This window comes from Canis aureus, chromosome 1 (genome assembly GCF_053574225.1).
Source record: "Canis aureus isolate CA01 chromosome 1, VMU_Caureus_v.1.0, whole genome shotgun sequence".
NCBI lineage: Eukaryota > Metazoa > Chordata > Mammalia > Carnivora > Canidae > Canis > Canis aureus.
Window position 1 is genome coordinate 15,383,990 of NC_135611.1, and position 27,691 is coordinate 15,411,680.

General features: G+C 41.8%; 1 protein-coding gene and 1 long non-coding RNA gene across 20 annotated transcripts in view; one reads left to right on the forward strand and one right to left on the reverse strand.

Moving 5' to 3' along the window:
* RNF152 (ring finger protein 152) overlaps positions 1-27,691 on the forward strand; it is a 202,147-nt gene that overhangs the window by 70,655 nt on the left and 103,801 nt on the right. For 5 of the 19 annotated variants that reach the window (XR_013376087.1, XR_013376095.1, XR_013376098.1 and 2 more), the window contains exons 2-4: positions 1,286-6,728; positions 10,587-10,736; positions 16,213-16,360. Coding sequence is in view for 1 of the 19 variants with exons in the window: in XM_077891282.1 (XP_077747408.1) it covers positions 1,446-2,057 (612 nt within the window). In the remaining 18 variants the exon portion in view is untranslated. Of the gene's footprint in view, positions 1-1,285; positions 9,041-10,586; positions 10,737-16,212; positions 16,361-17,288; positions 20,018-27,691 lie in introns of those variants that run through there. The other 14 variants (XR_013376065.1, XR_013376066.1, XR_013376084.1 and 11 more) reach the window with 13 other exon arrangements.
* On the reverse strand, positions 9,635-26,602 carry LOC144310401 (uncharacterized). The gene is made up of 5 exons (XR_013376112.1): positions 26,558-26,602; positions 23,776-23,907; positions 20,697-21,131; positions 12,198-12,306; positions 9,635-11,066 (listed from the first exon to the last, which is right to left on the reverse strand). It is a non-coding gene; the product is annotated as an uncharacterized LOC144310401 (long non-coding RNA).

The following is a 27,691-nucleotide window of genomic DNA, read 5'->3' on the forward strand; positions in this document are numbered from 1 at the left end:
TTTGATTTTAACAAATCATATTGGCGAGGAGTATGTTCGTAATTTCACAAAGGAAGTTAGAAGAAGGTGGTTTGCTTTTTAAGAAACATGTGTTGGAGCTTCTTTTCCATGTTAGCTCCTGGCTCTGGGAGTGGGTTGGGATTCAATGACTAGGAATTATTTCTACAATAGTGGTTGGGTAGTTCTCTCCAAAGTCATCGTGATTCCATCCAGAGAGTAAATTTGGATGCTTTCAATAGGAAACCGGGTTGGGCTGCCTTCGTTGAAACACTAGAGCACCAGGGGGTTCCTCAAACCCGGGTTAAGTTGAACTGAGTTACTCTGCTGCCTTTCAATACCTGGAGGCTCATGCTATTTTTGCTCTTACTGTTTTATGGTGGGGGCTGCCTGCCGGTCTTCTCTGGCAGCCTTTTGCTATACCGCACTTGATTAGGATTGGTGAGTGAATAGTATTTGCTTGTGGTCCCATTACCTGGTGCAAGCCTAAATATTAATGAAATTAAAAGGACTGAAAAATACTAATGGTCCTCGTGTGCCTTTGTGACCCCCGCTGCCTGAAGGCTCATTGCAGTTGCTGCCTTTTGAGGCTGTCGTTTCCAGTTTTTGTCGCTTAAAACCAGATGATAAAAATTACTCTGTTTCAGTGATTTGATCGGAAAAAAATAACAGATGCCTGTGCATGCTCCTTTGGGCAGCACCGTTTTAATTTCCGATGAGAGAGAGGAATAGTCCTAACCCGTATAGAATGGGCGAACTAGTTCGTTATGAGTCCCTAGGTTTGGGACGTTGCCTGAACCTGGCAATGAATGCTTACAGGAGGGTAAGTTGAGTCAGGAAAAGAAGACCAGAGGGCCTAAGGAAAGAAATTTACTTTTAGGAGATGCTACAAAGCATTAAAAAAATTTTTTTTTTTTTACAAAGCATCTTAGAAGCTTGGGAATTTCCCCAGTAGATTTTAGAAGAACAAGCCAGGGTCCACCAAAATAGGTAAAACAGAATCAAGACTCCCTCTTTATGAACTATGGGGCATTATGTACCCCCATGAAGTCATTCCCTTTAGAAACGAGCAAAGTATTTACCATAAGAAGCCACCTGAGACAACCCGTCTACCTTCCACTGGGCATTACCCGCGGGAATCCTGTAATCTCGAGTGGGAAATTTTTATTTATTTATTTATTTTTAACCCAGCATCAGGACTTTTGAACTCCCATCAGATGTGCTGACATCTGAGCTTGTTGGAAATAATTAACTTTTCTGCCTTTTTTTTTTTTTTTGTCTTCTTCAGAAATGAACACACTTGAGTATGCTCTGTGCCTGTGAGCTCCCGGGTCACCCGGCCACCGCGGAAAGACCAGAAGGAGGAGGGCGTGGGCCTGCCGGCCTCTGAGAACAAGCTCCTCCGGCGGCCTTGGCCTTGGCCTTGGCCTCCCCGCCACCGGGCCACGATGGAGACGCTCTCCCAAGATTCTTTGCTGGAATGTCAGATCTGTTTCAATTACTACAGCCCCCGGCGAAGGCCCAAGCTGCTGGACTGCAAACACACCTGCTGCTCGGTGTGCCTCCAGCAGATGAGGACGAGCCAGAAGGACGTGAGATGCCCGTGGTGCCGGGGCATCACCAAGCTGCCCCCGGGCTTCTCCGTGTCGCAGCTCCCCGACGACCCCGAGGTCCTGGCGGTCATCGCCATCCCGCACGCGTCCGAGCACACCCCGGTCTTCATCAAACTTCCCAGCAATGGGTGCTACATGCTGCCCCTGCCCATCGCCAAGGAGCGAGCGCTGCTGCCCGGAGACCTGGGCTGCCGCCTGCTGCCCGGGAGCCAGCAGAAGCCCGTCACGGTGGTGACGATCCCCGGGGAACAGCAGCCCCTGCAGGGGGGGCCGCCCCAGGAGGCGGCGGAGGAGGAGCCAGACAGGCGGGGCGCGGCGAAAAGCTCCACCTGGTCCGGGGTGTGCACTGTGATCCTTGTGGCCTGCGTCCTGGTCTTCCTCCTGGGCATCGTGCTGCACAACATGTCTTGCATTTCTAAGCGCTTCACTGTGATATCCTGTGGCTGAGCGGGCCTGCCGAAGTCTCTCGTGGGTGCCAACTAGGGGTTGAGCAGGTGTTGGTGATGGGATCGCAGTGAGAAGGAGGGGGGCGACGCTGATCATTTGGTGCCAGCGCTGGCCTCGGGGCTGCCACTTGATTAGCGGAGGGCAGACGTGAGGTCTCCACAGGATACCAGGCAAATCATTCTGAGTGTTGGTGGCAACAGTTTCGAAGACGATTGCATGCATCCTCATAATCATTTACTAAATGGACTGTAATTTCTGATTTTTCAAAATCATGTTACGAGATAGACGTATTCTACTTAGACGTTAAACCGTGCAAGTGCATACAATGTGATCTTCTCTAAATGTGGTAGATTAAAACAAAGATGCTATGTATACAAGTAGAATTAAACCTGAGAATCCATGTAAAAATTCAGCGACGACATGCAGTGCTGGTTTCTTTCCCCTTTTTAATGGAAATCCAGTCTCGTTTAGTTGCTAAGGCTTTTTATACCTTTTGAATGGCACCCAAATTAAAGTAAGTGAAGTGGACTGTCATTTTTTTTTTTTAAGAAAATGTTTGAACAAGTGTTCCCGGTGTGTTGTGTTTTGTTAGGCACCTTCATTTTTCTTCCCTTGTAATTAGAGCTCGCTACGTGTTTATTAAACTGAAAGCCCAACGGGGGAGCAATAAACTGAGTAATCATGAGAAATACCTAATCCCACAGGAACCCTATATGCCAATTTTTCTCAAGCCATCTCATGAGATAAGGATTTTAAATGTAAATATTGTGTATTTGTGTGTGTGTGCGTGTGTGTCATTTGATTTACCTCAGGTTTTGAATCTTTTCAGAAGAATCCCAGGAGTAAGACTTTGTGGGCCCGAATGAGTCCAGGGTCTGACACAGTGGCCACCTCTTGGGCACCGGGACCCACTCCGTGAAGTGTCACCCACTCGTCACTTCCAACATTCGCTCCTCTTCTGTGTATTCAAGTCCTGTGTTTTGTGAGGCACAAATGGAAAGTAACAGAAGACTCTGTCTTTTGTCCCGGTTTGGAGGTGTCATAGTAGAAATGAGTGTTGTTCGTCGATGACAAACCCGGACTGACATTTTAATAGACAGTCCATGATTACTTTTCGAAAGATGTCGCGCTGTGAGAATTAAACCGTTTAGGATTCTAGTTTCCTCTTCTTGCTGGTATAAGTGAGACGATCTCTTGTATTTCAAAATGTTTTTATTGAGAAAAGTGACAAGGTAAACCAACAACTCACATTCCCAATTTAAGTGGATCAGTTCATCATAAATTCTCAAATATTCTTAAATGTGTAGTGGCCTACAGATGCTCGTGAAGAAAGATCTGCTGGCGTTAAGCGGTAAATTCCTGTGCCTGGATGTGTGTGCATTCAGAAATAGCTGTGAGCTTTTACAGTTCTCCTCCAATTTCTTTTATGGAATTCATGAAGCAAGTGTATTTGAAAGCTCAAAGTAGAAATTAGGTTAAAATGCCATTTTATTGTGTAAGCTATTGGGCATTATACAACAAATAATCTAGGATTTATTTGGTATTAATAATTTAGGTATCATATTAGCTGAATACTATCCTCTATTACGTAACATAATATACTGTTGGGTTAGTGTCAACTTCTCAAAATCTGCCAGGCTGCCGTGATGCATGTCTGACCTCATTTCTATTCCTCTTGGAGGAAAAAAAAAATCACCAAAATGTTGCATTAAGAATGCTACATTTCAAATAGACTTTCCCCTTTGCAATTTCCAGCCAGGCCATATTTGAGTTAATTTTGTGAATGATATCTGCATCTGTTTATGTACAGTATGAAGTGACTGGCCCTGTAGTGTAGTATGTCCTCGAGTTCTGTGTGTTAAGTAGGTTAGATGTAGACACTAATGCGTGTGGCTGTAGAGCTCTGTGTTTCTTAGTGCAAAGCTGTAGAGTAAAAATGTCCACGTAACTTAAAAACAATCCCATGCTAGAGCTGCAGGTGAGCAGTGCAAAATTAATCGGCTCTGTGATACATTCTTGAATTTTCAATTTAAGATAATAATAATACCAAGATCAGAATTTCCTGTGTGAGTCTTACTGACCTAAGAAATATTGTTTAAATGCATTCTGCCTCCAGTTACCTGTACATTGCCTCTTACGGTGCGCCGTTGTGCACACATGTAAGTGCGCATGTGTTTGTGTGTGCGTGTCATACCTCAGCCTACAGATAGAATTTTTGTCGACTGGCTGTTTCACTGTTAGCTGGCATCCCCTTGCTCTGGCCTCTTCTGGCATTTCCTCACAACATGAACAACTCATCTACCCCGTGTGACAAAAGTCCAGTGACCCAATCAACCGGAATTCACAGTTGCACATGAGTGAAAAAAATCACAACTGAAAGCACAGAGTCAGAGCTGAAAGCATTCCCCGGTGGCTTTGTTTCGTACATGAGCCCGTGGAGGCCCACAGAGGTAGGTGGCCCCTTGAAATTCTGCAACAAAAGGGAGATGAGAACTGCATTAAAGTTTCTCTTGCTCCTTCTTATGCCTGTTGACATCTCTGTCGGACTGTGAGCCTTTGGAGGGTGGATGCATACCCTTTACTCCTTTACTGACTCAACTATTGCTTTAGGTTGTGTGGGTTTTTGTTGTTGTTGTTGGTTTTAATATATATACATATTTCTTTTAGTTAGCATCTACCTCTCTGGGAAATGAAAGGAGGGTTGATTAAAAGACGAATAGAGACATTTAATAAAAATGATGTGATTTGAATTTTTAAAATCGCACACCATTGGTTCCCTCCTCCCCCTTATGTAAAGGACAATGAGTGTTGTGTAAATAGTTAACTTTAAGAAGCATGAATTTTCATCTTTATTAATGATCTTGACATAAACAAGAGAATGCTCAATATGTTAAGTAGAGCCAAGTATGCTATCGAAAAGCGTTGTCTTTGGGAAATTTTCATATAATGACCTGGGGCATAAGTTGTGATGAAAAGGCAAATTGGTTCTCAGTTTCAGTCATACTTTATGATTAGAAAGCTAAAAGGTACTTTCTTTGAGAATATAATTAAGTTTAATCTTCTGCATGACTTCAGAGTAGGTCCCTTGAAGGTTAACCCATGTGCTGGTGCAGCCTTCGAGATCTAGTCTGTTCAGTAGACCTTTCTCGGATGATGGAAATGTTCTATAACCTATGCTGTCCAATATAGTAGCCACTGGCCACATTGGCTAGTGGGCAGTTGAAGCAGGGTTAGTACGACTGAGGAGGTGGATTTTGTATTTTAAGTTACTTAAACATAGTGGCTCACATGGCTAGTGGCTACCATATTGGACCATGGGGTTCTGGAGGGTTGTGCAGGGGAATCTAGCATCAATGTTAATGGAATAAGGCTAGGAAGACAGTTTGTGGTTTAGTTACATGCAGTTGGCTGAAAAATCCTTTCTGGGCTTAAAAAGTATATGATCTCAAGTATGACAATAAAAATTCATTGTTGCCCTTTGGGGTTATTACTTACATACTTTGGGTCAAAGAATGGTCAGTGAAACTTAAAGAGTGCTTTCTGAAGCCCCGTTTCCAGGATCATTAGCTGCATGTGAATCTGTTGTCCAAAAATAGTAGTTAGACAGTAGCTGTAAAACGTTTGACTTGCAAGCTATGCATGACCTGTACTGTGAAACTGTGTCTAGGGTCTTACGGCCAAAAAGTAAATGTTACAGAAAAAAAGAAAAAAAAAGGCGCCTAATGAAATTCCTCTTTGCTTCCAGCATCTTCCCCAGACTTCATCACTGCATCAGTAAGGTGTGAAATGTAAAAGCAGGCATGTTTTGCAGTGCTCATAGAGGGTTTTTGTTTGCCCTTGAAGTCTGCTGGCTTGTCATTGTGTTTGGTGTGGGCATACGTGGGCATCCCTTTTCAGATGCCAGACTATAACATAGGTACTGTTTTTAGAGTGAGATTTGACACTGTTCTAGTCTTGTTTGGTTTTTCCTTTTATCCCTTTATCACTGAACGAATTGGAAATTTGCAGCCTTGCACAGAAGCTTTTTTTTTTTTTTTTTTTTTTGGCTTAAAAAACATTGCCCATGGAATTTAAAGACTTCGGGGTTATTAAAGTTACTAAAACTGCTTTTTAAGTGAGTAAAGGAAAGCAGAAGACTTGGTTTGTGATATATTTTCATAGAAAGATGAGACTCTTCCTGACTGTATGGTGTGTATTCTAGTCTAGATTTTGGTTTGAAGAGTTCCCATTGCTTTATCTGAAATCCTGTGCTGTGTCAAAATTGGCTGGTCTGTTTTTCATTGCTTCTGAATATAATGTAAACATTGCATTCATTTCAATTTAGCCCAATTGAGTAAATTTTTTTTCTAGAACTTGTCGGTGGGCATGACCTTTTTAGCTTGTCTTTTGAAATTATTATTAATATATATATATATATATTTTTTTGCCAGAATGGTAGTTTTCCTTTGGACTCAGGAGGAATTTAGAGGTCCAGAGGTTATTGGTATGAGAGGAGCACTATCGAAAAGGTTTGAATTTCTATCTTCTCTTAAAAGAATGATGCTGCCAATCAATCAGTGTTTTGTTTCCACATAAGAAGTGTCACGAGTCAGTTGATCTATCATCCTTGACCTGGAAGAAGAGACTGTTCCTTGCCATTTCTGTCATTCCCAGTAAAACGTCACTTACAAGGTAACCTTTACCAAAAGAGAAGCTCCAAAAAAGAACAAAGTAATCAAGATAATTCAGTAACTGTTGAAAATAGTAATCTATCTCAAAGGCAATGAAGATCAGTTAAATTTTATTAAGCATGAAATACTTCTAAAAAAGAAGTGGAAATTCAAGCCATTGATTTTTTTTTTCTGACATAATTCCCTGTATAGAGATCTATATCTATATCTTCACATAGGTATAGACATGTAGATACACACACGACTTAGCTGTAACAGGAGTTTAAATATCAAGTAAAAAATGTTGTTAGTCATGTTTTCCAATTTGTGGGTTATATAATGTTGACTTTAGATGTTAATTTCTTAACAAATGCTATAGGTTGCATACATTATATCAAACCAACCACCTTTGGGAATGTCTATATAAATAAACTCTTGAGACTTCAAACATATGAAAAGGTGGGTTCTACTGTGTACATTTTATTGGAAAGCCATTGATGATTGAAGAGCATAAATAGGTGGGGCATTTAATTTCCATTTTCCAAACGGCTTGTTTTTTGACTCTGCTCAAGCATCATGGGTAGAGTACCGTTATTCCTGAACTCTTGCACAAGTTTCCTTGCACAGTTGGGCCAATGGGTTGTTGTATTTTTTTTTTTTTCAGGATTCACTGCCTGGGGTATCCCACTATGTATATCTCACTTATGATGTAGTGGTGCTTGAAAACCCTCATCTCATTAGCTGGACTTTTATTATTCTAGTCTAAGATTTTTGATACTATTCATATTATGATCTTTTTAGGGACAATCAGTAATATTTGGGGCAGAGTACAGAGGAGTCTCTTGAAGTCTGCAACAGCATGCATTTTCTTTGTTTTTCTGGGGGTGCTCTCTTATAGTTGTCCCTGTTCTTCTAGAACACTGCTCTAAATTCATCACCATGGGATGTAGGGCTAGTAGCCCATGTGCAAGTTTTCTGTATTCTCCCTGTGAGTTACTGGGTTATTCTAACAAGAGTTCCAAGGAATGTTCAATTTTTAATTTGACATTTGCTTTTTGAGAATCTGGAAGTAGACAATTGAATGTGAGGGTGGTAAAGGAGCATGGGCAGTAGGAAGGAGGAGATAAGAGGGAAAAAAATGCCCCCTTAAAGGAGGAGCAAATAGCAACCTCAATCTATGTCATCTGTATTTAAATCGTGGGAGGACAAGAATAGCTGCTGCCATGCACCAAGCTTCAGAAAACAACTGGAGAGAAAAATTCTGTCTGGGAGCAGTGGAGATGTGGCCTCAGGTCTAGAGCAAAATAGATAGGCAGATGTGCCCAAGACAGTAAGAAGATACTTGCCTAAAAGGAGAGAAATCTGTAATGGGATCACAAGTTAAGACAAAATATATAGGAGCTAAAGAGCCGTCGTGGATGACTAGGAGTAATGTAGACAAGCACAATTGGTCCTTCTAGAACAGCCTGCCAAATTCCATTCCAGATGTTTCAGTTGAAGACATAGGGAATGGGTTCAGCTGATGAGAGAATGCAAGGAGGCCCCCCGGCGTTCTCTGCACACTAGACGCTCTAGAGTTGGTTGCTGAGTCATTACAAACTAATACCACCCTCTTACCAGTGAAATGCAGTGCCCCTGCCTGTGGATGTTTCCCAACTGAGTAGGTCAATAGTATTGGAAGACTCATTCAAGAATATTTTCGTTTTTCAATCCTGATTGTTGTCATTTCTTCTATTTTCTTTATTCCTGTTTGCCTCACTTGACAGTTGCAGGTGGGGAGGCTGGTTTCAGCTTGGGGTGGGTACAAACTCCCCAACCCAAGCCATGCAGCTGGTGAACAGGGTTCCCGCCATTTCTTCCAGCCCCACTGGTGGGTTCCCCGGCCCTCTTGATACCTAATACTCCAGTCAAATGGCTAGATTAATGCTGCTCTAGAGGCTAACTCAAGTCCTTGACATGTTTCATTTACAAGTATGTGGATTATTTATTTTAGGAGCTTTTCTTTTAAAGGGCCAAATAGCCCTACAGATAAATGAGCTGCTGGGCTGTGTAGAAAATATTGTTCAAATGTTGCCAAATAATTGACTTTGTAAGGGGGATATTAAGCTGCTGTTTATAAATCTGAATGTCTTAAAAGCATTCTTGCTTGCTCTCTCTGTTGTAGATGGTGTCTTAGCAAGTCCTGAGTTTTTCCAATGAACCCAATTTTAATATATGGTATTTTTGTATGCCAAACTGGTGTCTTGTCCTTTGTATATGTGGTAATGTTGATTTTATGACTACTGTTAAAACACATTTGCTATGATTAAAATTCATAAAACGATTTCAAATAGACTCACGCGTTGGTTTTTTTTTTTTTTCCTTCCTACTTCATGGAAAAAAAAATTGGCTAGAATTTTCATCATCAGCTACTCTAAGAATTTTAATAGACTTGGGTAATAAAGCAACACGGAGCTCCTGAGCCAAGAATTTTAAGTGGAGGTGACCTTCAAGTGGCTTCTCTGAGAAGCCAAAGAACGCATTTGTAATGAGTAAGCCCAAGCATGGTTTTGCAACTTGGGTTTTCATGGCTTCCAGTGGCCCTACCTTTCTCCTTCTACTGTTTAGAAATGGCATTGGATGCGTCAGACCCCAGGTGGACCATCTCATTGTACTACGTGTAGAACAATTCACAGCGGCCCCTGTGTAGTGAGAGGCAGTGTGATCTGCCTCTTGGCTCTGAATCTGGAAAGTTATCCTTCAATATGTGTTTTCATCAGTGGGACAGAGTGTTTGGGAGAGCCTTTTTTTTTTTTTTTTTTCAAATCAACCTGTCTTTCAATAACTGGATTACAGCAATGAATTTCAATTCAGTTTAGCTAGTGGCCTAATCCTAATTAAAGGGTTATCAATGATCTGATCATGCATGCAATGCTAGTATAAGCATGACCTGGCTCTGTCTGGCAATTAAAAAATAATCCCCATAGTTTTAAAAGTGTGAGATTACTGTAATTCAAAATCTATTTCTTGTACCAAAAAAGCAAGTTTTGTATTAGGGAGTCCAGATTTTTGAAAATGTGAAATTTATTTGGCATATTTTAGAATTTCTTGTGTGGATTTTCCCAGTGCTGGGGTAAATGGGCACGTGTGTGGGTTGGGGAGGGATTCCCTTATAACTGCTTCCTGGTGCTTGAGCTTTTCTTTCAGCTGAAGGAGTTAACTGGAAAGGCTAAAGGCATTTACAGCATTTATTAAATACCTTAGCTTTTCCAGGTCTCAGCTCCTGCCATGTCAGGGCTGGGGTGTACTTATAGCCTTATCTAGAGACTTCTCTTTAGACTTCGTGGGAATTGGGGTGAATGGGAGGGGACCACAGGCGAGTCCTGCTTGCACATCTTGCCTGGGGGTGCCCACATTGGCAACCTCTTCAGATGAGACTGTTTGGATAGCACACGTTTTCTGTCTCTGGGTGTAGGGTTGCAAGAAGTAGGGGGTGGGAGAGTCTATGTCAGCTCCAAGGTCTTTGCCATTTCGACCCCTCCCAGCAAAAGGATATTGCGTGTGAGTAACTGAAGGTCTAGAGGGGATGGTGGAGGCTACACAGGGAGTCCTTGGAGCCAGGGCCTGGCGTCCACCGCGTGCCACCCTCATTCTCAGTCGTTGCATATGTGTCCCCTCCAAATACTCGGCCTGATTTCTGGAGATGAAAGCCTGTTTATCTGCCAATGCATTATTTTTCTTCCTCAACGCTTTTGTTTCCAATAACAATTCTTGAAGAAATACCCATGTTCAGTGTACATGGCATAGCACCACTAGGCTGGGGTAAATGGCAGCTGGGCGGTGGGCGGGGGGAAGGAACTGGCCCTGGAATCAGACTGAGTCTCTGCTCTTCTTTTTATAGGTTTGAAGACTTTTGCACAATCCTGCTTGACCCAGAAAATAATATAGCCGTAATTGGATTCAGTCTCTCATTCTTCCTGCCTGTTCCTGGCATTCCCCATCACTTTAACACTACTTTGCTTGATAAATGAATATATTGTTATTTGCAAGAGTAAGTGAATGTAGAGATGTGCATGCGTGTGCGTGTGTGCACATGTCTATTATGTGTGTGCACACATACATGTGAACCTTTCATGGACTCTTGGCACAGATTTTTTTAAAGGTTGAAAGAGTGAAGATCTTTGGAGGTAAATCAAAGTAGAGGAAAGTACACCCATTGGGCTACAAAGGAAGGATAATTTATATAGACTCACCTGGGAAACCAGAGAGGAGGAAGGTCTCCACAGGTCATGCGTTCCTTCATGCAGCATTCCCACTAGGCACTAGGGCTACCCAGATGAATGAGATGGGAACGGCCCCTGTCCTGTTGGCCCTCACAGTCCTGTAAGGAAGACAGGCATTAATAAACAGTTTATGTCCAATGTGGGGGGACACGGTGTTTGAATGCACGTAACAGGGAAGAGGGCAGGCTGGTTGGTGGATCCAGGGTAAGGGATTAGTCAGAAAAGGCAATGGCTTCTAGAATAAGATCTGAAGGATAAATTGGGGGCAGTGAGGACCAGTTATGAAAACACATTTAAGAAGGAACAATAAGAGACAGAGGAGGCGTGATGCCTTTTAGGGAGGCAGAGCCGGCTTTTCTTGTCGGGCTCCCTGCCATTCGTGCCCTGCCTTATGCCACATTGCCCTGTAATTGATGATATTTTGGTATGACTCGTCAATCCCCAGAAATATCCACAATAGAGCATTTTACAAAAGCACAGCTATGAGGTCTATTCCACCAGTAGTTATTTCCATCAGGCGTCACCGTTATGTGGAACCAGTTCCACAATGAATATTTCCCCTCCCTGTGCCCGCAAAATGTGGCTATTTCCCTCCTTCCGGGCCAGGTGTGGAAGCAAAAGCCATCTCCAGCCTTTTGTTCTGAGAGTTATGCTATTAGTTTCTGCATCGAACAGGTTTAGGGTCTGATATTGCCGACAAAGGCTACAGATCAGGTCTGTGGGAGGTCAAGTCTTGGGAAAAGCCTTGCCCAAGCTCTGTTTGAGATAGTTGTAAGTATTATGTGAAAATGCTTTGTGGCTAAATAAACCAGGAAAACGGTGGGTTAAACGAGGATTTTTTTTTTTAATTGTAGAACTTTTTAAAGGCTTTAGCATGTGTAGCATGTCTTCTAGAGAAACAGAGCCCATAGGATGTATCTTTATACACATAGCTATATAAATCTATCATACTCATATATGTATCTATAAAGGGATTTATTTTAAGGAATTGGCTCATGTAACTGTAGAAGCTGGCAATCTTCAGAGCAGGCCATAGGCTGTAGACCCAGAGAAGGGTTAATGTTGCAGCTTGAGTCCAAAGCAAAATGCTGGCAGTATACCCTCATCCTCAGAGGCATTTTTTTCTCTTCAAGTCTTCAGCTTATTGCATGGACTCACCCACATTAGGGAGAACAATGAGCTTTTCTCAAAGTCCACTGATTTAACTGTTAATCTCATCTAAAAATTACCTTCACAGCAACACCCCGACCAGTGTTCGACCAAATATCTAGGCATCAAGGCCTATCCCAGTTGACACATAAAATTCACCATCACAATATGCTAAAGGGCTTTGCAAATCTGGAAAAAGGAAACATAATAAAACATAATAGATATCACTTTCTCCCAATTTATGTGAGTAAAGAATCCACGTTTGCAGAACACCTATTAACATCTGGTAAAACACAATTTGGAGACTATTGACCTTGAATAATGATTCACAATTTTGTCTTACTCCAGTTATTCAAAAGATGCCCCCCCCAAATATACATATGTAGTGCTTAGTTTTATCTAATAAGATTAAATCATTACTCATATGTTCCCTTTTTTAAGACGTAAATGTAAACCCAATGCTCGTATTAGATTTACTTTCATGTTATACTGTAAACTGCATGCTAAAATTCCATGCACTACATACATTACTGATGAAATTTCTCATATTAGCAAATTATGGAGGAAATATGTGTACATCTGCTTTAGTAATAAAGGAATGGATGATTCACACTTGAACACAGTGCATACATACCAGAGTAATTTTGGAAAATTATAGCCTAAAAATTCATAAATATTCATTACTACATGCTATGGGGTTAAAAACAACTCACAACAAACTAAATTGATAATGATGAACAAAACTAACAATAATTTGCTGTTAAGAAGCAAGAAGAGCAGCAATTAAAAAACATGATTATTCAAGGCAGTACTGATAATTAATATGTATCCTTCCCCCAAATTGTAGGAATCTAACTACTTGCATATGCACACATGCAACTGGAGCCTGCAGTGTTAGTAAAATACTGAATTGGAGCCATGCCTAAATTCTCTAAAGTCTAAAAAAGCACTAATTCAGTTTAAAAATACCAAATGCCAAATGTAGCAAAACATACGTAGACAGTTATTAATGAGTTGATCTCATTCAGGCACTTAAGAAAAAGTTTTAGGATTGTCAAGGGCAACCTGTTGGGAGGATTTGTTGGCCCTGCAGCAGGCAGAGGGCCATACTTTGAGAACTGCTGCATAGAGGATTTAGGCAAACAAATAAAGGAATTTACAAATACATGCAAAACACATAAATAAAAAATAATTATTTTATCATTTTAATAGAAATGTAAATTTCATGGAATGCAATTAATAGTTGTAATAATCACTTTTTAAAAAATATTTATTTGTTTAGAGAGCACGTGTGTTTGAGCATGGGGGGCGGGTGTTGGGGAAGAGGGGGCAGAGAGGGAGTGAGATTCTCAAGCCGCCTTCCTGCTAAGCATGGAGCCTGATGCAGGGCTCAATCTCACAGCCCTGAGATCATGACCTGAGCCAATATCAATAGTCAGACGCACAACAGACTGAGCCACTCAGGCGGTCATGTAATAATTACTTTCAATATACTCAATATATAAGCAATATAAGGACAATGTATGCTTCTATGGATTTCTATCAGTTTATTTATACTTTAAACACAATTGGGCCCACTGTGCAGTTAAGTTCCCTATTAAAATACATCCCCTGCTCTTCGCCATTTAGGACAAATCAAACCTCCTTCCTAGATTTACATCAGGCAACCAAGAAATGCTCTTTATTTTACCCCATTCTAGTCTGTCTCATCCCCCAGCCATCAAAAGGGTAATATTCATTCCAAAGTAGAAGCTTTGCACTTTCTCAAATTTCATCCCAGCTCCTCTAGCCTTTTCCAAAGCGGATACTTGGTGGCTTTTATTTTTATGGAAACTATTATTAATTTCAAAATGACTTGTTTATATAATTTTGGAAAATGGTGTTCTGCTTAAGAAAAAAAAAGATAGGGATGCTTGGCTGGCTCAGTCAGTAGAGCATGTGACTCATGATCTTGGGGTTGTAAGTTCGAGCCCCACGTTGGATGTAGAGATTACTTAAAAGTAAAATCTCAAAAAAAAAAAAAAAAAAAAAAAAAAAGGATAGCCTGAATATGTAAATTTTGGAGAAGCAGAATTAGTGGATGTGGTATTACATGGGAAAAGTCTCCCTCAAGAGAATTTGAGCACGGTACCACTGACAGCAAGGATCATGTTAATCCTGCCCTGGATTTACCCCTGATAGACCAGGACCTATCTGTGCCTGGCATTCACCACTGCACCGCCAGCACTCAGAGGAGCGATCAAGGCTCAGTGCGTATTTGCTGAATGAATGAGGATGTGAGTCAGCTCGTCTGCTGGGATATCTCAGCTCCGTCAGGTTCGGATGCACTGCCAGTTTTGGAATACCCGGGGGTTGGGATTCTCTTCTTTGCAGATCTCATCACTTTCTGCACTAGATTCTTGCTACTGCTGTGGGGAATAGTTTGCTTTCTCTTTCCTGCCCATCAAGCCCATTTTAATGAGCTGTTCCTGTTCAGCTGTCTTCCTGCAATACAGTCATTTCCTCTTCCTCAAAACGTTCACGCTCGAGGCTGACTGCCTTGGTGACTTCACTTGTTAATCAGAATTAACTGATGTCACGTCTCACTTGACTATCTACAGATGTCGTGCATTCCCCATAGTCCACTGGCCTACAGGACCATGCTGTATTTTGTTGTATTTAATTATGAGGTGTGTGTTGTGTGCGTGAGGAGGGACGAGGACAGGGCTGGGAGTACGAACAGACAGGTGAGGCCACTGCGGTGGGACATGTAAGGAGGCTATTGCTCTGAGCGGCCTCCGCCGCCTGGGCCTGGGCTCCACTCTGAGGAGGAAGGGAGGATATGTGTGAGTGTGACTGTGTGTGTGAGAGTGTGAATAGGTGAGTGTGAGCATGGATGTATGAGTGTGTGTATGTGAGTGTGAGCATGAGCATGCGTGTATGTGAGCATGAGTGTGTGTGCATCAGTGAGTGCATGGGTGTGAGTATGTGTGTGACTGTGGGTATGTGAACATGAGCGTGGATGTGTGAGCATGAGCATGAGTGTACATCACTACGTGAGAGTGGGGTTGTGAGAATGAGTATGTGAGTGTGGGTGAGCAAAAGTGTGCATAGGTGAGTGTGTGTGAGGGTGATGAGTACTGACTGGAACTGTCCCCAACAGTTGCACAGTCTTCCACACACAGTAGGGGCTCAGGAAACACTGCATATGCTCAAGTAGAAAATAATCCAAATTACAAGGTGATATTTTATCTTCCCGGTGAGAAAATCTTAAAAAAAAAAATGCAATTTAAGTCAACTTGAATATATCAACTTTTATAGGCATAGATGTCAAATGTCTGCTTTAAATATAATTTACCTTAATTGTACAATATATTTTAAATCTTAGGTGATTTTTCGCTATTTGCCTTCTAAAATAAATTCTATCAGGTGACCTCTATAAAAACTTAAAACTAGCAGTTTCCTCATTTTTCAATGGAGACGATCATAATACTACATGATTTACAGGGTTGTTGTGAGGGTTAAAACATTTAATGGAAATAAAGGCCTTTGAACAGTGCCTGGTATGCTGTGAGGTCTCAACGGAGGATGAGGACGTGCATGCACATTCTAGTAAAGCTTTGTTATTTTAAAATATATAAATCTCATAATATGAAAGACAATAGGAATGTGGAAATTTGGGCTACTTCCTCCTTTCAGAGGGGTAATTTTTTGAGGTAAACAATCTTACCTGCTCTTTGGATATATCTATAACTGTCAGGTGACTGCCACTGACTCCACTTTTGAAAAGACCTGCATTCAAATTTCAATGGAATGTTCTAGAAATGCAAAGTGAATTGAGGCTAGTAAAAGGCAATTGGAAGACAAAGCCTCTAGGAAATAACAATGACTACCTCTCTGTGCAAATATGACTCCCTTTGTTTCTTAAATTTTTTCATGCCTTTGAGGGAAGTTTTTTTCCCCTTGTCTCCCTTTCTCCCAAACAAAAAGCCTGTTTCATTACAGTCTTCACTTTGCTCTTCAAGACTGAGTGACTTTAGGTGCGTTTAATTCAACTGGATTTATTCGAGGAGCTCAGGAACTAATTTATTTATTCTATTTTATTTATTTTTACAGCATGCCCATTACCCAGGGATTCTGGGCACATATAAATGATCTGCTTGGGATTGGCAAACAAGAACCAGTGATAAATGGACAGTGAGAAAACCATCTGAAAACATTAGTCAAAAGGACTCTTCCCTTCCAGAAATGCTTGGTTAAGCAGGTTGGTCTTGCAGTTTTCTCTGATCTTGACATTTTATGTTCACATTGCTTGCCTTTTTTTTTTTTTTTTTTTTTTGACATACACAACAAGAAGAGAGAGGTCCCTGGGTGAAGATGGGGCAGAGAGGTGCCCCTTGCAGGGCAGTGAGGGGGGTCCCAGAGGCAGGGGAGGCGCCCCCCAACCATTAGGCAAAGGCCTGGGCTCGGCCTCTGGAGGTCTCTTGTGATTCACAAAGGGGAAGGCTTGGGGGCAGATCATTCAACCTAGGTTCAAGGCGAAAAAAGAAAAGATGCTGGTTCCGGCTAAGGGGAGGTCAGGAAGGGGAGGACAGTGGGTCAGTGTCAACCAGTCCTTCATATATTTCTGCCTGGTTAAAAGGAGTTCTACTGGGGAGGTCTGGGTGGCTTGGTTTGTTAGGGCATCTGCCTTCAGCTCAGATCATGATCCCAGGGTCCTGGGATCGAGTCCTGCATCAGGCTCCCTGCTCAGTGGCGAGCCTGCTTCTCCCTCTCATCCCTGCTCTCTCGCTATCCCTGTCTCTCTCTGTCTCACAAATAAATAATCTTTAAAAAAAAAAAAAAAAAAGGAGTTCTACAGAAGAAATGAACTTGATGATCACTTTTCTAGGTGATTTCTAAGGTGATTTCTGTTTTTTCTCCAGACAATCTTTTCCCACGAGTCGGGTTGACTCTAATTTGGGTTGAGACTTGAGGTGTGGGCAACCTCTCTCATGGGGGTTCAGGAAAAGATTGCCACTGTCGCCTTCTTTAAGGCTGCTCCCCCTACCAGGTGATTGTGGGGTTGTGCCCAGAGCCTATCTGTCATTTTTAGAGTTTGATGAAAGTGGGAAACATTGTGGCTTTGAATGGGCCTCTCTGCCCACAAAGTGGAAAAAAATTATTACAGCAGGACTAATCTCTTTTTACAGCCATATAAATACAGTGGTGGAATCAGCCAGATTTAACTCTGAATGGAAAATGTTTTTCAACAAATAGGTCTGGGAGCCACAAATACATGACGAACTTATCAAGAGACAGAAGAGGTGACTTTGTCTTTTTGAAGGCCTCATGTTTGGGACACAGGCGAACGGAGACACCAAACAGAAGCCATGTGTGTTCATGGGCTAAACAAGGCTCACCCCCCGGCATCCACAGATGGTGGAGAAGTCTGAAAGCAAATTAAAGCCTAAATGGGTCACCAAATGCTTTTTGGTTTTCCTTAGCAATCAAGACAGGTCTTCATGGCCCCATCCGCCTTTCTATCTAACATAGAGATTTTACAGATTTTACCCCGGGAGGTAGGCAAAGGCATCCTGTCAAGCACCTCATAAATCCTTGTTATTAACTGTGCCAGAGCTGTGTGAATGGATAAGTGGATTCCCCACTTAATTCAAAAACAAACCAGAAACAGCCCTGCATTCCTTCCCATTTGCTGGGTCATTTGTATCTAGATCGATGACTCCAAGAATTCTACAGTTCACTAAAAGTTTTGGCTTTCTTTGAAATTTTCCATTCCCTTGACCAATAACCCCATTGCCCAACAGACTTTCATTTTCTGAGGATGCGTAAACAGGGAAATGGTTTTGAGCTACTGACGTCATGGGGTGGAGAGCAGAGAGTACATGTGGTTCGGGGTAAGGTTTGGGTCTTAGCTGAGGCTTTGCAGCTAGTTCTCTGTGTCACCTGGGAAAAATCAGTTCACCTCTCTGGACCTCGGTTTCTGCATCATAAAATGGGGACGATAGAACCAACTACCTTGCATAGTTACTCTGGGGCTCAAACATGGTAAAAATGCTTGTGAAAAGGTTTCAAAATGCTTAAAAATATAACATGTAATAATGAAATGCTTCAGTTAACAGTGAGTGATCATTAAATGCCTATTAAATGAATGGCTCTATAGCCAAAAAAATTAAAGGCACATGGCTGGCTTAGTCAGAGGAGCACATGACTCTTGATCTCGGGGTCATTAGTTTGAGCCTCAAATTGGATGTAGAGATTACTTAAAAATATATATATAAAACTTTTTATTTTGATGAAGTCCTAATAGTTCATTTTTGCCTTTGTTTCCCTTTCTTTTGGAGACGTGTCTAGTAAGAAACTGCTGTGCCTGAGGCTACAGAGGTTGCTGCCTGTGTTCTCTGGGATTTTGATGGGTTCCTGTCTCACATTTAGGTCTTTCATCCATTTTGAGTCTATTTTTGTGTATGGTGTGAGGAAATGGTCCAGTTTCATTCTTCTGCATGTGGCTCTCCAGTTTTCCTACCACCATTTGTTGAAGAGACTGTCTTTTTTCCATTGGATTCTTTCCTGCTTTGTTGAAGATTAGTTAACCATAGAGTTGAAGGTCCATTTCTGGGTTCTCTATTCTGTTCCATTGATATAGATCAATGTCTGTTTTTGTGCCAGTCCCATACTGTCTTGATGATTATCACTTTGTAATAGAGCTTGAAGTTTGGAATTGTGATGTCACCAATTTTGGTTTTCTTTTTCAACATTCGTTTGGCTATTTGGGGTCTATTCTGGTTCCACACAAATTTTAGGATTATTTGTTCCAACTCTGAAAAAGTTGACAAAATCAAGACAACCAACAGAATGGGAGAAGATATTTGCAAATAACATATCAGATAAAAGGCTATTACCCAAAATTTATAAAGAACTTCACAAACTCAACACCCAAAGAACAAATAGTCCAATCAAGAAATGGGCAGAAGACATGAATTGACATTTCTCCAAAGAAGACATACAAATGGCCAGCAGACAAATGAAAAATGCTCCCCTTCACTTGGCAGCAGGAAAATACAAATCAAAACCACAATGAAATACCAAATCACATCAGTCAGAATGGCTAAAATTAACAAGTCAAGAAACGACAGATGTTGGCGAGAATGCAGAGCAAGGGGAACCCTCTTACACTGCTGGTAGGAATGCAAGCTGGTGCAGCCACTCTAGAAAACTGTATGGAGGTTCCAAAGAAAGTTGAAAATAGAGCTACCCTCCAACCCAGCAATTGTACTACTGGGTATTTCCCTCAAAGATTCAAATGTAGTGATCTGAAAGGGCACCTGCACCCCAATGTTTATAGCAGCCATGTCCACAATAGCCAAACTATGGAGAGAGCCCAGATGTCCATCAATGGATGGATGGATAAAGAAGATGGGGTATATATATATATACAATGGAATATTACTCAGCCATCAAAAATGAAATCCTGCCATTTGCAACAACATGGATGGAACTAGAGGATATCATGCTAAGCGAAACAAGTCAATCAGAGGAAGACAGTTATCATATGATCTCATTCATACATGGAATTTAAGACACAAAACAGAGGATCATAGGAAAAGAGAGGAAAAAATAAAACAAGACGAAATTAGAGAGGGAGACAAACCATAAGAGACTCTTAATCATAGGAAACAACCTGGGTTGCTGGAGGGGTGAGGGTGGGGAGAATGGGATAACTGGGTGATGGGCATTAAGGAGGGCAAGGGATGTAATGAGCACTGGGTGTTATATAAGACTGATGAGTCACTGATCTGTACCTTTGAAACCAAGAATGCGTTATATGTTAATTAATTGAATTTAAACAAATATTTAAAAAATAATGCTAGAAGAGTCTCTCATAGCTCCCAATAAATGCTTTCTCAGAAAAAAAAAAAAACTTAAAAAAAAAGACTAAAAAAATAATAAAAGAAGTATCAAGGTTGTTTATTTTTCTTCTACATTCTTCTGGCCGCTGCCCTGGTTTTGATGCTCATCAGGGAACTCCAATCAACTCTTGGCTAATGGCCCTGCCTTCTGCTTTATCTCCACTACCCACTTACTGTCCTCTTGACCAAGGCTCGTGTGTTCTTTCAGAAACCACAGATCTCTGAGCCTGCCCCTCTCCTGATGAAAACTTTTACTGGGTCCATCTCATCAATAAGATCAGGGTCCAATAAATAAATAAATAAATAAGACCAGGGTCCCTGTACCTTAGCATCACACACGGGGCTCCTGGTTCCTCCCCCTCCCTACCTCTCCAGCTTATCTTTAAGCTCCACCAGGATTTCATTAAGAGCTTAACGTTTAAGAATTTTAAACGTTCCCAGAATGCAACTGCCCATACACTGTCTCTCCCTCCCTCTGGTCGGACTGGGAAACTACGCAGTTTTCTAACTTGATGCCACAGATGCCAGGAAGCTTCTGCTCGTCTGTGAGAGGGCTCATGACTCCCTTCTCTGCGCTACCTGATATCTTATGGACCTTTCTTCTTCTGCTTGGGACTCTCATAGAGCCCATTGACTTACAGACCTCTCTCTCCTACCTGATTGTGATCTGCCTGTAGGGAGGGATCTTACCTAGTTCCTTTGCATAAAGGATCTGCAGAGAACATTCTCACTTGCATCTTTTCTTTCACCTGTGCTTCTTGAACAGTGCTTGACTATCAGAAAACTTGATGATCTTGGGGCTGATAAAAGGTATGCCATGATTTCTGTGCCAACGCCGAATGGGCTCGTTCAATGGATTAGATCCCACCTTTCCACCCACCCCTGCCCTGTTCCTTCTTTTCTCTTTTCCTTCTTTCAAAGAACTTCCAAATATTTTGGTCAACTTCCCCACTGAGAGTTGCCACTGTTATCCTGTTGTGTGGGGTGTCCTCTGCTCCCAAACTTCAGTGTGATGGCTGGGGATGGGACCCCCCTGACCAGGGGTCTGTCGTGAGGACCACCATGCAGAGGCTCTGTGGCAGCTTCTCCTCCCATCACTCATAGTCCTGGATCCCTGAGCAGCACCTGGTGAGCAAACAGGCCACATTCACTACCAAGGACTCATTTAAATAAATTATTTAGAACACACACACACAGACACACACACACACACACGGAGATATACAATCAGTCCCTGGTTATGTTTCCAAAAAATTAAATGACTAAAGCTGCTCTGTATAGGTAGCTCCTTCTGTATTATACCTAACATCGGTTATTAGCATATATGTGAATTATTATCATCCTGTTTTTTTTTTTCTTAATGTGGGAATTCCAGGGCACAGAGAGGTTGAATAACATTCCTAGAGCCATACAATAGTTAATGGTGGTGGCAGGATTCAAATACAGACAGTCTGAAAGCCAGAGATTTGGACAAATTAGGATCCTTTCTTTTTAAGAGAATTAAAGCTCTGGATGATGCATCCTTAGGTGGCTTTTATGCTTTAAGTATCATCTTTTTTGCATCTATTTACCACTAAAGCAGGGAAAGTGGTGAGGAGACATGGAGGAAATAAACAAACAAACAAAAAAATAAAGTAAATGAGATATTTGCCACAACACGGATGGACCTTGGAAACATTATGCTTCGTGAAATGGTCCAGACCCAGAAGGACAACTCTTGGGTGATCTCACTTACATGAAGTGTGAGGAGTAGGCAAATTCACAGAGGCAGAAAGTGGAATAGGGGTTACCAGGGGCTGGTGGGGAGGGGGGACCAGGGAGTTCTTGTTTAATGAGTAAACAGTGTCTGTTTGGAATGATGGAAAGGTTCTAGAAACGGATGGCAGTGGTGGTTGCACAACATTGTCCATGCGCTTACAACGTACCACCGAGCGGTACGCTTAAAAATGCTAGAAATGGTAAATATTGGGTATGTATTACCACAATAAAAAATAAAATAAGTAAAGTTGCAGTTTTATAATCCTGACAACAGCTTCCTCTGGAGGCAGCCGAAGAGGCGTGAAGCGTGATTGAGGACTCTGCCATTTGCTCTCAGCAAATAGAATTTAATTAATCACGGCCAAGGCCTCTTCAGCAGCTCTCCCCAGTGTGGCAGCGGCTCAGGACAATTACTGTTGACAGAGCAGAATTATGTATGTGGAGGGGGGGAAATAGAAATTTCCTCTTCAAAATTAAGGAATTATGCAAAGTAAATGCACTATATCTAATATCAATTTAATCAGCGCTAACTATATTCTGCACACAGTAGAAGTGGAGTCATCCGAAATGCAAAAGGTTGGCTGAGAGCAGAAGAAAATTTTTCTCAAGCTTCCTGCCTGGATGACCTGGGGCGAGAGTTGCAAGGCAGCAGTCCAATCCTGCCAGAAACGGTTTTATTTGACTTGCAATTGTGTTTATCTGGGTTGCCAATATTTTAAAATCTGGCCATTTCTTACAAATATGGATTTCTGACTTTTCTTGAAAAATCTGAAGGCCCGGGAACATGGCCTCATGCTTGTACACAGCCATTAGTACTTCCCATTCTTACTGCCCTCGCTCATGTTATCTGCTTGGCTCCCTGGGCATTTGAGTTCCTGTCTCAGATGCAGGTCTCACCTGCCCTTCGCCTCATCTCCTCAATAAAACTGCCTACCCAGTCCTCCGATCCCCTCTCTTGGAGGCTCTTCATTCCTACAGCACTTACTGGGCCTATACAACCCTTGGCCCTTATCGTGGATTATCTTTTATATGTAATATGGACATGACAGAAAGTTCCAGACTTTCTGAAACAGCAAATGTAAATGTTTTGCACTACCCTCGCTTTCTACTTTAGAAGATACAGTCACTCAAGACCCAAGCTAGATTGTAAGACATAGTGTATAGACTTTATGCCTTAAAACATCTGATTTTCCTAGCACCAGCAGGGGTTCAGTTGGTGTCAAAAATGAATCAGTAGGTTTGGGAACCTCTTTAAGAATACAGATGACTCAGGATGCCCAGGTGGCTCAGTGGTTGAGCATCTGCCTGTGGCTCAGGGCCCGATACCAGAGTCCCGGGATCGAGTCCCACATCGGTCTCCTTGCATGGAGCCTGCTTCTCCTTCTGCCTGTGTCTCTCCCTCTCTCTCTGTGTCTCTCATGAATAAATAAATAAAATCTTTAAAACAAAACAAAACAGATGACTCATGAGGTCAGCTGTGGAGAGTATTGTGCTAATGCAGCCAACAACATGGACTTCATCCCTTGGAAAGTCAATCCATTTGTCCCATCCTGTGGACATGGATCATCCTCATCCTCTGGCCAAACTGTTCTTGCTCAAAGGACAGAAAGAGTGACGCAAATCCATCCCTAAGTCCTGGAGAAGAATTCATGGCTCCTGGATTGACCTTATTATTATTATTATTATTTAAAAATTTTTTTTATTTATGCATGAGAGACACAGAGAGAAGCAGAGACATAAGCAGAGGGAGAAGCAGACTCCCTGCGGAGAGCCTGATCCAGAACTAGATCCCAGGATCCCAGAATTACACCTTGAGCCAAAGGCAGACACTCAACCACTGAGCCACTCAGGCATCCCCGGCCTTATTATTTTTGCGCAAGGAGGCTGTCTCTCAGACAGTAAAGGCATTTTTAGAAAAGAAAATGGCAGCTATTCGTTTTTAAACTAATTCTACAATATTTTGAATGAATCAATGATGAAATAATGATTATAACTCAATAACTGGTATTACTTATGTGATGGGAAGAACGGTGGTTTGGATATGAAGAAGGAAGACTACGTCAATCAGCAATATTAAGATAGAGTGCGTGAAGTTCATTGTTCTTGAGAAGTCACAGTAATTTATAGGAAAAACATTCTTGTTCTGGAAAGAAAAAAAATAAAAGCAAAGAAAACTGTCAGGAAATTGAGTTTCAAAGTGTTGTCCCTTTATAGCTCAGTGCTTTCTAGTAAAGTCCAATTCAGGCAGTCCTTGCTTTGCACGGTACAGCATTAATTGATCCACATTCCTGTTAGAATCATGACCGTATGGTTCTGAGATGCATGGGTTTTGGTAAATATGGTAGCATGCAAAGCAAGGACCCCACTGAAGTCCAGTAAAGGTTGGTACATTCACCTTATCTACAAAGAATGCAGGACAATCAAGGAAAATGAGAGGACATTTTCATGGTCACTGAAATAAACTAAAGAGCATATGTTGTGTTACTTAATATTTCCGGTGAAAGACTACTTTGCATTGATAGGTTTGTTTCTAAATGCCAAGACCCTCCTCTGGCTTTTCATACAATCCACTCTAATACAGTTTGTATTAGTCAGGGTAGCTAGGTTATGCATAGTAACAAACAACCCCTGTGTCTTATGGCTGAGCACCACCCAGCTTATTTCTCTCTTACAAAGTTGTTTGTGGGTCTAGGTGACTCAGTCTATGCACTATTGCAGGATCCAGGCTGAATAGGGGGACCATCATCCCGTGGCTGTACCTCTTGGAACACGTGATCTCCTTAGGTGACAAGGCTCAAAGGCAGAGAAAGAGGGTCTCACGCTGATAATTAAATGCTTTGGTCTGGAAGTGACCTGCTTCACTTCTGCTCTAGAACATGGTCCTGCCTAACTGGAAGGGAAGCAGAGACATGCTCTCTTCTCACATGCCCCACGGGAGAGGCAGAGAAGAAATGGGTAAGCAGTAGACATTGCTACCTCACATTTCCAATCACAGGTTTCTTCCCCTGACACTTCTATACCCAAACCATCTGGCTGTAAGTCTAATTGTTCTTTATAAACCTAGCTTTGAGGAATTGGCAATAGGCATCATCACTTTATTTAGATAAACCACTTGGGCGGGCAGGCGGGGAAAAGGGAGATATTCACTCATTCATGTGTTCAGCAAATATTTGTTGAATGCCCACTCTGCACACTGATCCAGGTGCTAGGATTCAGCAATAATCAAAACACACAAAAGTCCTTGTCTTTTTGAGAATGCATTTTTTTGGGGGGGGAGGGTAAGACAATAAGGTATATGTATGACAAAAACAACAGGCATATGCTCTAACTCCGATGAGAATTAGTGTCATGTCAAAATAAGGTCCAGTAAAGAGACACCATGTGACTGGGGTGCGCTGGTGGGAGTGGAGGGGGCATTTTAGGAAGGCTACCCAGGAAAGGCCACCACGAGCTTGATTTTGTATACAATTTTTTTTTTCAAATATTAATACATGGCAGGCACTGTGGGGAGAGGAACACGGTGGGCTTATGACAGATTCTATCCCCAAAGGATTTCCTAATGGAGGAATGAGATGGGGACTATATAGACTATAATAAAGGTTAAATGTGATTTTTTAAAAGTAAGAGTTAATGTTTACTGACTGTCAGCGACATGCCAGGCACGTTCTATGATTTAACTTATTTAACTTTCACCAACCACTGGCTATCTCATTTTTCAAAAAGACAAACATAAGCTATGACTCCCAGAAGGTAAGCAATTTGTCCAAGGAAACACAGATAAGAAGCAGGAGAGCTGGGCTTCACACCCAGTTCTCTGCCTCCAAAATTGGGCACCTAACGACTACATCCTACTGACTTCTCTAAATGTGATAAATATCACAAGAGAGGTGTGATTGAAGGTGAGAATCTATTACTGCCTAGGAGAAGGGAAATCAAGGCAGGCTTCTTGGAGGAAGTGGCATACCTGGGCCTAGGTGAACTACTGGGATTCAAGCAGATGGCACTTGAAGAGGTGGTAGTATAAATAGACGTGTGGAGTCAAAAAGGCTCAGGGCCAGAAATTTGTGTTCGGCTAGAATTGGCGCATAGAGTTATGGACAGAATCTTGGAAAGATAATGTGAGGTCATATCACAGAAGGTCTTAATGCCAAGCAGAGAAGTTTGAACTCTGTTGAAAGGAAAGCAATAGTAGTTATTGAAACTTTTGAGCAGAGAATAGAAGGAGGAAAGGCTGTGTCTTAAAAGAAATAAACTGGCCAATGCTATAAAGAATGGATTAGACAGTGTGGTCAGGGAGATCAATCAGGAGCACTGTAAAGGGCAGTGTCGGTGAAACGGAAAAGCATGGAATGAGCAGTCATCGCAGAAGTAGGATGGATAGCGTTTGTAACGGACATGGGAAGGGAGGGTCAGGGAACAGGGAGGGAAGAATAAAAGATAACTCCACCTGGTGAAAAGTCTAGATAATTCTTTATTTTCTTACAATTTACACTTTGTTTCTGCTTCTAACACTTATCTTTGATCCCCAGACAGGAGTAAAAAAAAAAAAGGAATTTTACTGCCGTCTTTTTGTGAAATTCGATGAATGCCAATGGAACAAAGCTACTTAAATGATGAGCTGTAAAACTTCAAATCTCTTCTCCCAATGAAAATCTCATTAGCCTGCCATTTGAAAACCAGCATATTCAAATTTGACTTTGTTTGGCTTGTACAGTTTGATCCCTTTAAACTGATGGTTTTTCAGGAGTGTGGCAGGAAGCCTGAAATTTCAATTAGATAAGCCAGAGGTTTACCTGTTGGAGGAGAGAAGGTATTATCTTCCTGTTGCTAGGTGATGGGTCTCCAAAGCAATGGTTCAGTCTTAAAGGATCAGAGCTCTTTTAAAATTCCTTTTCTTTTGAAAACAAACATCAATTTAAAACTAACCCCAGATGCCCGGCTCTGGTTCTATAAGGAATAAAACCACTTATCTGCCATAAATCCACCAAACCTTCTGCTTCCCCAAACTAGATAGCCCTAATTTACGTGGATGACCAGCCTTTACTGGTTCTACAGGGTATGGGTAGGAATAATGATAACCAAGATTAATGCTGGGAGCCCTCCTCCCTGCTTCATCTGCTTCATTGCATTACAATTCTATGCCATATATACTATTTGTTTCCCTTTAACGGATAGTGTGATAGTTAATTTTACACCTCAACCTGGCTTAGGCGATGATGCCAAACACTCATCTAGATAGTGTCATGAAGGTTTTGTTTTGTTTTTTTTAAAGATATGATTAACATTTAAATGAGTGCCCTCTGAGTAAAGTAGATGATGCCCTATAATTTGGGGAGGCCTCATCCAACCATTTGAAGGCATCAAGAGCAAAGACTGATGCCCCCCACCCCCAGAAATAGGAATTATCCTCAGGAGTGCGACATAGAAACCCTGCGTGAGTTTCCAGCCTGTGCTCTGTGGAGCTCTGACTCTACACTGCAACGTCAACAACTATCAGAGTTCTTGCCTGTCCTACAGACGTCAGACTCGCCAGGCCCTGCAATTCAGGGAGCCAATTCCTTAAAATTGATCTCCGTCTCCATCTCTGTCTATCGGTTCTGTTTCTTGGGAGAACCGTGACCACTACAGAGGGAACAAGTGAGGCTAACCTGGGCTGACTCGTCCAAGCTCACACGGGTAGTAGTGATGGAAGCAAGGCTTGAGGGAAGCCTGCGCTCCTAACCACGGCCTATACTACCTCTTGCACCGCCATGGGGGCTACTCACGGCAATTATATTCAAACTTGAAACAAAATTTTTAATGAATTTTATGAAATTCCAAATAAGGTGCCGCAAGACCTGTTCTGGCTTTCCTCTTTTTTTTTTTTTTTTTTTTTTTTAAAGATTTTCTTTATTTATTCATGAGAGACAGAGAGAAAGAGAGAGGCA